Raw genomic sequence first — 12,464 nt, 5'->3', positions numbered from 1 at the left:
CACACATTATAATCAATATTCTTCTGTGTGTATTATAGTGGTCTTTTAAAATCATTATTCAGATTTTGTCACTTCTCCATATAAAACCCTCCAGTGGTTTCCTGTCACTCTCAAAATCAAATACAAATGGCTCCCCAACAACTACAAGGATTGACATGATATAATCCCTTTCCGCTCCTCTTATTTCATTCCAGACCAGTCACAACTTCACTGACTCTGTTCCACCTACACTGAACTTCTTCTTATGCCTTGATGCATGAGGCCCTGTCTCAACTGGGGAACTTCGCATTTACTGTTCTGTCTGTCTGGAGCAATGTTCCCCAGGCTCTGAACACCAACACTGTCTCATTACCGAGGTGTCAGATCAAGTGTCCTGTCTTTGGGGAAGCCCTCATTAATGGCCCTATTTTCAGGAGTTTACTCATGCTCAATTACTTGCTATCAATCACTGTATACCTACTTGACAATCTGAAATAATTTTGTTTTTTATTTCCTCGTATATTGTGTTGTCTGTTTCTTTCTGCTAGGTTGTAAGTCCTATGAGCAGGAGGCTTGCTAGATCTGTCCAGTGCTTTGGATGGTGCTTGGCATATTATCCAATAAATGTTTATTGACTGCATGGATTTGCAGTAGGATTGAATAGGGAAGGACAGGGAAAAATGGCACTAGAGGTAGAAATTTAGGGTGGAGGGGAAGGGTTTATAAACTGATCCAGGAGAAATGGCCTGTGCAAGTAGAATTATTTTATACCAAACATTCTGAAGTTTACTTTCACAAAAAGGGTTAGAAACCATGAACCAGGGTGGGGCCCCAATCTTCCCAGGTAGGAGATGATAGACCCTGAGCTGGAAGTAAGGCAGTGAGCTGGGTTCCTTGGGACTTCTGTATGCCACCTGCTGCCCATGGATCCTCAGTGGCTTTCCACATCTGATGGAATAAAGTGCTCTGTATTTAGGGCCTTTTAAAAATAAATTTCTCATACCAGTGAGATGGATTTATCAGGCATTTCTCTGGCATTTCCTCCCTCCTCATTATGGTTCCAAGCTATTGCCCAGCCCCAAATGCCTGCCTATCCTCGGGACAACCTGGCTCTCTCTCCTCTGTGAGGCCCACAGTATTCTTTGCCCACCCAATCTCTTGGCCACGAACATGGCAATCTTGGGAAATCCTTGCTATTATGACCAGAACTGTGTCCTAATTCTTTTATGACTATTTTTAAATGGATGCCTGACTTTTCCAGTTACATTTTAGAGAGTAGGAACCATGTCTGATACCTCTTAATTATAGTACAGGATTAAGGACTTAGGATTCTATAGACATAGAATTGACATATTATTTTTACTTTCAAAAGAGAACTGTCAGTTCTTTATTCCAGTGCAAATTATCAAGAATTCTTCAATAGAAAGATTCACTTCACCAAGCAACTCCTTTCTTTAAAACAACCTGTGGCAAGCAAACAATACATCGGGATAACTCACATTTCTTCTTGGTTTGAAGTGAAATAGTCATCACAATGCCCTACCTATGGAAGAATAAAAGAATGTAGCTATTATCTTTCCAAAAACACTTTCATGGGTGCATCATCATCTGGATGAGACACTAGAACTGGCAGATCTGGGTTCTAGTTTTGATATATCCACCGAACTAAACACAATATAATATCCTCATGCCTCAGTTTCTTCACTTGTTCTATGTAGGGGCTAAAATAGGTGATCTCTGGGGTCCTTTATATTTCTATGAATTTGCATTATTCAAACAGAAATATATCAATTCCCTTCATGGTTTAAAAAAGCTTCATCATGTCAGAGCTTTAATTTAACTAGAGGAAACAAGAAGAAGATGAATTAGAAAATAAACACTCTGTTTATAATTTGTTCACTATTGTTAAAACTATGTAGGTAATTGAAATTAAGGGGGAGAATTAATCATTTATCTTGATTTTCCTCTATGAATTATATTTCATGGTAATCAAATAGCCTTAGGGGTGATATTTTTTAAAGAAAAATTCCAGCTAATAAGTGGACAAGAAATAACAGAATTGTGAAATCACATTTGTAACTCTAATTGATCATCACTGGATGAAGCCATTAGATACAGTTACAAAGAAAATTTACAATGGAGCAACTAGGCTGGCAGCTTCTCTGTGTGCTATGTGATGTTAGCATCAATGAGAGTGAGATTTCTGCCTCCTTCATATTACATTACCATACTGTATTTCTTCAGTATATACTGTGGAGGAAATGCACATATATCTTGTACTTCAAATAGTTTGAGGAAATTTACATATTATTTATTTTGGAAAATTTTATGAACTGGAAATTTAATGATGAAAAGAAATCATTGTTACGTGTGACAATGGCAGCTTAATTTTGTAAGAATCTTTCTCTCTCTCTCTTTCTTTCTTTCTGGTACCGGGGATCAAACTCAGGCCCTTATGCTTGCAAGATAGGTGGTAAAACCACTGAGCTAAATCCCTTGCCTGAATATATCCATTTTAAAGAGAGAAATATAGCCAGGGATGGTAGCACATGCCTGTAACCCTAGTACTCTGGGAAATTGAAGCAAGAGGATTATAAATTTGAGCCTAGCCTGAGCAACCTAACAAGACCCTGCCTCAAAAAAAAATATATATATATATACACATACATACATATGTATATATAATGTTTGGAATGAAATTTACACAAGTTTAGGATTTAATTTTGTATTTTGTAGCACACAAAAAGACGTCAAGAAAGAAAAAGAAAAATGTGTTAAAGCTGATATGACAAATCATGATCATTGTTGAACTTGGGTGATGGGTACAGAGAAGTTCATTATACAATTTCCTTTATTTTTGTGCATGTTTAAACTTTTGAAAAAGAGAACTATTTGTTAAACAACGATAAAAAATAGAAAGATTCAGGGAAAGAGAAGATTGCTGTGCTTGAGCTGAACATTGGTAACCTTCTTTATATTGTATTTGCTCAGGACTTACCAGCTTTTTTGTGGAAGACTCTCAAACTATATTTGTCTTTATAAATTTCTATGCAAGGGAAGCATAATGTAGCTGAAAATGTCTTAAACTAAATATGAAAAGACTGTGGTACACAGAGAGCTTAAAGACGTGTATAGTGGTCTTGGCTTGTATTAACATTTAAACCTTCATCCCCGGAAGAAAAACTCACTACAAAGAGGAAGTGCCAAGACTTTTATGTTCCCCTTCTTACCCCACCATCTTTGCCATGTGGGCTCCATGAGGATACAGAAATCTTCCTTTCTCTGTTGAGTCTCAAGACTTACCAATGGCATCTTGCTTTCAGACCTAAAATCTGACCGGAGAGAAAGAGGCCTGTTTCTCTTCAGGAAGCGAAGTAGGTCACATTAATGACTCAGGATTTCTTCAAATCCAAGAGTTGTTATGGGGCCAAGGTTATTAGATAATCTTTGACTATCTGCGGTGGGCTTGGGGTGAGCTCTTCATCTTTTAGGGCAGCCTGGCACCTACATGATGATAATAGCTGCCCAGTTGGAGCTGTTTAGAGCTGTCCATGATGCCACACATCCTCCCTCTTCTTTCATGGTTTTGACTATGATGAGGTAGAAGGGGCTGGCTAATTGGCTGTCTGGTTTTAGTATAACAGGAAACTGTATCCAGAAACTGAGACAGTCTAGATAGTGTCATGGAGAAAGTGCAGCTGGCATTGGAAGACTAAGTCACAAGTCTGGATTTGTGGCCAGGACTCCATTTTTGAAAGCACCAACACTTAGGAGGACACTGATTCTGGAGAAAACGGAGTTCCCTATGACTAAGGCATGAAAAGACAGGAAAGAATATGAGAGCCTGAAACAGGAGTACAATTAAATTCTACTAAGATATATTAAATTCCTTTTATAACACAGGCAACATAATAGTCATCAGGGGAAGAACAATGCACAAGACAACGGTACCTGTTGAACTGATAGTGAAGGAGAGAGAGGGTAGCTACACATATGTTAACTGTTCTAGGAGGGGGTTTGAGTAAGGCAGTGCAATGAGCAGAATGTTCAGTAAGAGAGGGAATACTTAACAGGGTTTTCTACCCATAGGTAGGGAGATACAATGGCAGCAAGTATGGTGGGAGCCAGGTCACAAGACAGAAGTTCTGGTGGCTGGAATTAAATTGGGATCAGAAGCTAGTCTATGATGCCAAATGAATCTAGGCTTTTCCTTTTTTCATGATTAAAATAAGTTTGTTTCTGTGTCCGACTTACCACCCAAATCATTTTGGGGCTAGGGAGACCCCAGCTGTGAGAGTTGGGAGCAGCGTGTTTGCCAAGCAGGTCATTAATTGACACGGCATTAAGTGTTATGACTCTGGGCCACCAGCCTCATTGTGCTTTAAGCTGCTGTACTAACCCTCACCGACACTAGAGTTTCTGACAGGACTGCATTCTGATTTTGTGCGTGTTACCTTGGTAAAGTGGCTTTAAATATCTTTTCACCCATCAGTGAATCCTGAGATGGATCCTTTTCTGCAGAGACATGACTAAATTGGGACCCTAAGCAAATCTATAGTATTCTCCAGAAAGTTCTTTCCTGATGTAATATTTTACACATACTTGGCAATTTAAGACAAAAGATCTTATAGTTCTGGAGACTAGAAGTCTGAGATCAAGATGTCAGAAGGGAAGCTTCAGAGAAGAATTCTCTTCCTAACTGTGACAGCGGCAGCAATCCTTGGGTTTCCTTAGCTGGTAACTGCTGTCTCCCCCTCTAATCCCTGACTCCTTCTCCATGATCTCCTTTCTCCACCCCTGCATGTTCTCTCATATTCTTAAAAAGACACAAGTTATCTTTGAGTTTAGGATCCACTCTAAATCTAGGACAATTAATTTCATTTCAATGTCTTTAATTCTATCTGCCAAGACCCTATTTCCAAATATGATCACAGTCTGAGGTTCTGAGTAGGCAAGAGTTTAGGGTTGTGGGGGACTCTTTTCCGACTGCTGGAGAATTAACTAAGACCATCAGATATGATGTGCTACATCTGGAGACCACTTAAACAACTAGAAAGGGATCTCCAAGAAATTCTAGAAAAGTCCAGGAAATTCTGAAGTTGTTCATTTATGATACAGAAGCTGCTAAGAGCTGATGTTTGGCATCAATTTATTAGTTCACTCACATTATTATTAAAGACATTATACAGAAGGTGCTGGAACTACACATGTCAAATAAGTCTCTACTCTTGACACACTCAAAGTCTTCCAGTTGTAAGTGGCAAGACAATGACAATTCAGCACTGTAAGTGCTACAACGAGAGGTATGAGCAGAAAAGTTTAGGAGCATGAAGTAGGAAACATCTAACCTCATTTGGGCTAATCAGGGAGCTTCCTGAAGAAGGCAATAGGTAATCTAGTTTTTTAAGGATACACAAGAATTTAGCATAAAAAGAGCATTTCAGGAGTACATTTATCTCTTCGGTATCTATTGATGAGTAACCATTATTGGCTAAAAGGTGTGATTTCATGCAGGGTGAAATTTAAACAAGGACTAGCTTCAAAGTTAATGCAACTATTAAAGAGAAGATAATAGAAGAAAACCTTTTGAAGGGAAATAGTTAATCTTAGAGAGTCCCTATTGCTCAAGCTTGAATGTACCTCACCATTCTCTGGAAGGGTTGGAATATTAGGAATCAGAAAGCAATTGTACATTACAGGAAGGACAGAGAGGAGCAGAGAGGGTGAGGCTAGGTGAGCAAGATCTCTGACATTGGGTGTGTGTGTGTGTGTGTGTGTGTGTGTGTGTGTGTGCGTGCGCGCGCAAGTGCGCGTTCACCTAGGAGGAAGTAAAGAGCATCTTTATCTGATAAGCACTAACACATGAATGATGAGAGGTCATTCATCTCCCCATCCTGTCTATGACAGTGACTTGAATGGTTAGCTATGTCACAAAATTTCTCATCAAAGAACTCTAGGAAGTTCTAGGAGGAAATCAATATTTTAAATATTTTGAATTGCTTCACTATCTGAAAACAAATGTGGCTTAATGTTTTGTCTACTAAATTTATTTCCAGGAAACTTTGGAGTTGGGCAACAATATACCACATTTTGGGATTTCCTGACCAGTGAACAATCCTTGCATTACAGTCTACACATGAGTTCTTCCCCAAATACATTTCAGTTTGGAAGTATACTATATAGAGATCATTCTACTCCCCTCTTTCTTCCCTTTCATTATTTGACCTTAAATGCTGGAATTCTTGGGAATCTGCTCTGGATCACTGTTGTTTTCCTTAAGTCACACTTTTCCATGGACTCTGATTCACTCTTATTTTGTTGCTTCAATATGTGTCTGCACTAATAACCCTTAGATTAACATCTCAGGTCAGTATCTCCCAACTAGTTTTCCTCCTGAGGTCCTGTCCCCTCACTGTTGCTGGAAAACACTTGGATATCTCTGAGGCCTTCAAATTAAACTTATTAAGGTGAAGAAAGCCCACCAGCATCCTCTCCTCTGCCTTAAATATTATTCAAATTTCCCTACATTTAAAAAATTCTCATTCCTATCATCATATTGCAAAACATCGTCCTCTCCCACCAACCTTTTAAGCATCGTCAGCTATAAGTTCATTTTTTTTCTCTATCATATTCCCCATAGTTTATACAATGATCTTCCCTGAGTGATTCCTGTTTTTAGATTCTTTGGTTGTTTTTCAGTGTAGTCAGGGTAAAGAGCCAATCTTTGAAGTAACTTTCCATGCCATGCACAGCCTGTCCCTGTCTATATCTTAGCGTCCAACTCCATTCCTTATTTTGTAGTCATTCTGGATTTTTCTTGGCTTTCTGGCATTTATCAAGATTTTTTCTGTTTCAGGGCTTTTATATTTGCTATTCACTCCACCTCAAAGGCGCTCCTTCACTTTTAGCAGTCACCACATTTCACTGAATATCTCATGTTTATTCCTCAAGTCTCAGTTTAGAGATCATTTCCTCAGAGAGGCTTTCTTTGAGTCCTCAGTCTAGCACCCTGGGACCTCCACTTTAGAGGCTCATAATTATTTAAATTAGTTACTTTGTTTAATAAATGTACTTTTCTGCTACAAGTTTGTCTTAAAATGACAAGAAACTTCCCTGCTGCTTACTGTTCTGTCCCCAGAACTGGATACAATGCCTGATGGTAAAATCTCAGTACCTAGGGTTGATCCTCTGTATGCTATCAACTTGTGGATTTTCCTATTTGCTAAAATTTGTTTGCCACCCTCAAATTAATTTTCATCTGGTTATTCCTGAATACATGCAGAATGGTTAAAAATATGAGTCACCTGGTACACATGTTCTCAGCTGAAGCCAATGAGGCAACATTGTCTTCTTGGTTCAGCTCTTACCCTGTAAGTGTGTACTTTTTTCTTGTCTGGTTAGCACCAAGATTTCACATTTTTTTGTGCTTTCTGATGGTGAGTTCTTTGTTTAAAAATGGCCTCCAAACATAATATTTAGCCCCAAGCTGAAGAGCTGCTTAGTGCTTCTAAATGCAAGAAGTCTGGGCTGTAGTTTTCAGAGAAAATACATGTTAGGCAAGTTTCCTTAAGGTATGAGTTATAGTGCTGTGGGTTCTAAGCTCAATGTTAACAAATAAACAATGTATATCAAATAAGATGCCTTTAAATAGACACAAGCATAAAAAAGATTATGTACTGCAGTTATTTTAACCAGAGGTTCACAGGAACCCAACACTGTATCTCCTCTAGGAGCAATGGTTCAGTATTTACTAATTCAGTATTCATAGCCTCTTTATACTGCATGACTACTGTGAACAACTGCAACCAACTGAACTTGACTTATTAAGCAATGTCAATATGAACACTGGGGACTGTTTGGGCTGCAGTCGAAAAGGCCCTGAACTGTTAATGTTTTCCAAGGAGAAGTCATATTAGGGAGGAGGAAAATAACAAGACAGGAAGAAACTTAGACATCACTGGAAACAAATATTATCCCTGACTGCTGAAATGCTACTGCATGACCTTTAAACTTCTTCGTAAGCACATGAGAATCTACTTTCCTAGATGGGGAGGAAAGGATGGCATGGAGGCAGGCATGCCTCTGAGGATTCTGGAAGGATATTCATAAGAAATAGCCTGAGACGGAAGGTGAGGGAAAACATTAAGGTGTGGTGGCCCCAGAAGAGGAGCTGAGGAGCAAAAGGCTTGGTTATGAGGGACTCAGGATGGGGGAAGCTGGAGACAGAGGTCTTTGCAGGCAGGACTCATGAAGATGAGTTCTAATCGTAAATCAGCATTCCTCTGCCATTTATGTGTTAACTGAGGGTGGAATACATGGTAAGCTGGATCATTTTGCCAAGCATTTAGGTGTCTATAGTAGGCCAGGTTGAGAATAGTCAGTCTCCATCGCAGGAACCCAGGACCAGGCTGTAAAGTCCCAGGGTCAACAGAAACCAGAGGAGGAGTCAGAACCCTGGACAGTTCCACGGAGTCCAAAGACTGTTAAATGATGTTTTGGAAAGTATACTTTTTACCATGGATGTCCTTAGTCTTCCTGGCCATCCCTGCCACCTTCATCCACCTCAAATGAAGCAATCATTTGTAAATCACCCTGGCATGGTCTTCCTTCTTGGATAAAGGAGATTATCTAGACTACATGAAATTCTACCTTACATACTTGTGCGGCCTGACTGGGTGGTGGCTGGGAAGCCTGTGTCCTCTGTGGTTGATCCTGATGGAATACCTTAAACTGCCTGGGAATACTATTTCTTCCTTCTCAGCATTGTAGTTCCTTTTGTTCTGTTGCTTCTAAGGCAGAGGCTATGGAAGGACAATTAAAAGATGTGGTATTTTTTTAGTTCTCTCTGGCCTGGGGAGCTAATAATTGTTGAGTCCCCATTCTGTTCCCCACTGTGCCTGGGGCATGAGAATCATCATGAATATGATGAATATGATGATTATTATTCAGTCAGACTTTCAACCACCAGCCACCCTACTACTGGTCCTGAGACAATCATGGTGAACAATGGGAGAAGCTCAGGGGTCTTGGTGTTGTTTTCTTCTTCATGAAGGATAATTGAAAATTTTTGCAGGTATAGTTCTTTGCATAGACTCAAGATGCCATTTGAATGCACAGGTGAGGAAGAGGAGTCCCTTTCGAAGGCACCTTTTCTGGATATGACCACCCCCCACTCTACATGCACTCTGACAATAAACTTACTGGGGAGCACAGAAAACAGAGAAGCTGTCTCTCATCTTCCTGTCTGAGCCTCTGGCATGGTGGCCAGTGACTGTGTGCCAGCTGTGACTGCCAGGATGGGCTGTGTACAGCACAGGCTCTAGAAGACCTTCAGCTAGCACTGGCTGTGCCCTTTCTTCCTGTGTGACCCCGAGACATTCCAACCGCCCCAGGCCTCCATATTCTTTGGTTGTAGAAGAAGAATAACAATGTAATAATGTGATGTTGTGCTTTGTTAAAACACAAAGTGTTGGGCCAGGGATTTAGCTCAGCGGTTCGGTGGCCTGCCTTGCAAGAGCAAGGACCCGAGTTCAATCCCTGGTACCCCCCGTAAAAAACACCCCAAAAAACCCCAAACGCAAAGTGTTTTTGCAAACCAAATGTTTACAACCTTGACAGAGTACCATGGGGCACCAGGGCACTTTTGGTATGTGGAAGACTGGATGGATGCACAGGTAATTTGAAAACTGGAAAGCTGTGCAAGTATTCATTATTTTATTGCTTTGAAGAATGGCTATTTCATGTGTCTTATCTGAGTATACTCAGTGTTAGAGGAAACATTTTAACTGCTTTACCATGTTAAAGCAAAACAGTGCAACCTCTTTAGAAAAGTGCTTGCCAAATGGAGTTGGTTGCATCAGCTACCCTGAGGGATGGGCCCACCTGCAACACAGCATCAGGACAGCTCTGGAGGCTGGAGGGGGACATGGAATACAGATTAGAGAAGACCTTGAATGGATCTAAGGGCAAAGGCCACTTCAGCACAAGATAGGAGAGAGCGGTTAGGAAAGCAGTCTGCCCTACGAAAGTGAATTTTGGTATATAATGAACCATTCAACTCTCTGGCATCAAATAGAACTTACAGGTTGAAAGCCAAAGAAAATAGGAGGGCTGAAGACAATGAAGTGCTAATCAAAGAAATGTTGAGAACATGGATATCATCACAGTTACAGATATGACAAAGTATTCCTTAGGTACTTTAAAGTTAAAAAATGAATTTCTCACTTGTTCTCTATCCTGTTTCATACTTTATAAATTTAGCCATTTTCAGGCTTACTATTATAAACAAACAAGTATAATTCTTTATAGAAAATCCATGGGAAGTAAATTTGGAAAGATAGTTCTTTTTACTTTTTCCTTCCTTCCTCCCTTCCTCCCTGCCCCTTCCTTTTTGCGGTGCAGGGGATTGAACCCAGACTTTCATGCACACTAGGTAACTGCTCTACCCCAGATCAGCCCCTTATCCTTAATTTTTATGCCTGAACTAAGTAGAATTTATGCTATGATATCACAAAAAATGAAGAGCCAAGAGTCATCCAGGAGAAAGCAGGAAGAGCTAAGCATTATCCCTGTGATCTGCCCAGAAATGTTAGCTCTAACTGGTAGCACGGTTAGAATAATGGCAATGCACTGCTCTGAGCTGCCTGTCCCTGGAGTGGTAGAGTCACCATGCTGCCTAGGAGGCAAGGAGGGCCTGGAGGGCAAGGGCTGCCCTCTCGCACCCTGGCCCCAAGCAGGAGGTACCTTTGTTGTCATGCCAGATCCTCAGCTTGCAGAGATGGCCTAGGCTCAGCATGTCAGAGAAATTGAACGTGTCTGTGTTGTTCCGCTCAAACTTATTCCAGTTGGCTGACTGCTTCAGGGCCAAGGTCCCGCTGTCCCCGTTCTCCCCAAAGATGATGATGAACACGTTGGCATCGGTGCCTGCTCCTGGGGTGCACAAGAGAAGGCTCTTAGTGCCAGTCTCAGACACCTAGGCCCCTTGCTCTGGCCCTGCTTCTGGTCCTTAGAGGAGCCCTGGGACAGATGTGCAGAATGCAGAGTTGACAGGCCAGAAGAGAGGTCACAAAGCATGGGCGAATATCCAGGGATTCATGGTTTAGAGTTCCACGATACCCTTCTCTTTGTGCCTTCCAAATGCTATTTGGCCTAACTGCAGCCATAAAACTGTGAATGTTTTAGCACAAAAATGCATTTATTTCTGGGAGAAAGCTCCCAAATTTAAGAGGTATGCCATGCTGCCTGGCTTTACAGGCTTTCTCCCGCAGGAGCTGGGTTCAGGAAAAAGCATAATGGTGTGTACTCCCCCAAGTCCACTTGGCTGACATTCGTCACTAGAGTTTCAGATCATTTGATTAAGCCAAAAGGAAGTATGTCTAGTGTCCAGTTATAAAGCAAATGTTAGCCCAGTGTGGAGGTGCATCCCTGAAATCCCAGGATGAGGAGGCAGGAGGACAGTGAGTGTGAGTCCAACCTTGGTTGCTTAGTGACTTTGGAAGACCCAGTCTCAAAATTTTGAAAAACAGGGCTGAGGATGTAACTCAGTGTAAATGTCCTGGGTTCAACCCCGCAATACCACTAAATAAATAAATGCAAATATCTTTGAAATAGGAGGTCCTGTGAGGCTTGTCTGACACATGCCTGATGTTTGTGTGAATTTAGTGGTTACTTTCTAAGAGCACACTGTGAAGGATAGAGGGGCATGAAAGAGTGTGGACTTGGGCTTTTTTTTTCTTTTTATTGAGTTTATTGGTATAATCTAGGTATACAATACAGTTACATTCATTACCGGGATCCTGTACCTTCACATGGAACCAAGTCTTGGTTCTCATTTTGGAATTGGACTTTTAACAAAAGGAATTAAGGTGCTATTATGAGGAGAAAGGGGAAAGAGAGAAGATGAAAACAAAATTTAGCAGATTGACTGACCCATTGGTTATGCTGGAGAGTCCATCATGAGACCTTTATTTCTTTGGACAAATGATTCTGTTAAAAGCATAAGCTACCATGGCCTTAGTGGCTACACGAAAGTGGGTTTCCTCTGAGCTCCTGTCTTTGATACTGACTTTTTAGTTTTTCCTCCTGTATTTGTCTGGAAGCCTTTCCTTTGAGATTTCCATCTGCCCAAGTGGCTTCTGTTTGTCTTTCTGGACTTGGCTTTGGCATCACCTCTGGGAAGTCCCTGTGAGCCTCACTCCTGTTCTGCTCTGGGCTCCCTCTGGCAGGACTCTGGGCTGGCACCTGTCAGGGCCAGGCTGCTCAGCACTGAATTTCTCACACCCAAAAGTCAGACCTGAAAGGCTCCATGATAGTCACATCTCTATCCTCAGATGCCAAACCAGAGCTGGCACACAGTAGATGATTGCCCAGCCCCCCTAAGGATTCCCCAAATGTATATCCTGGTTGAGGCTGCAGCCAGAACACAGGGGCTCTTTGGCCTTTCTAAAAGGGCAGATAAGAATCCCCAAAAAACATTCTCCCTCATG

At 41.1% G+C, this 12,464-nt stretch overlaps 1 protein-coding gene across 1 annotated transcript in view; it reads right to left on the bottom strand.

Moving 5' to 3' along the window:
• Nucleotides 1-12,464, bottom strand: part of LOC104860462 (lipoxygenase homology domain-containing protein 1) — a 77,425-nt gene that overhangs the window by 13,790 nt on the left and 51,171 nt on the right. The window contains exon 19 of the mRNA XM_033757480.1: nt 10,723-10,908. Within this exon, the coding sequence (XP_033613371.1) occupies nt 10,723-10,908 (186 nt within the window). The remainder of the gene's footprint in view (nt 1-10,722; nt 10,909-12,464) is intronic.

This window comes from Fukomys damarensis, unplaced genomic scaffold (genome assembly GCF_012274545.1).
Source record: "Fukomys damarensis isolate Sample0158 unplaced genomic scaffold, DMR_v1.0_HiC HiC_scaffold_30, whole genome shotgun sequence".
NCBI classification, from domain to species: domain Eukaryota; kingdom Metazoa; phylum Chordata; class Mammalia; order Rodentia; family Bathyergidae; genus Fukomys; species Fukomys damarensis.
This window is presented reverse-complemented; position numbering and strand designations above follow the sequence as displayed.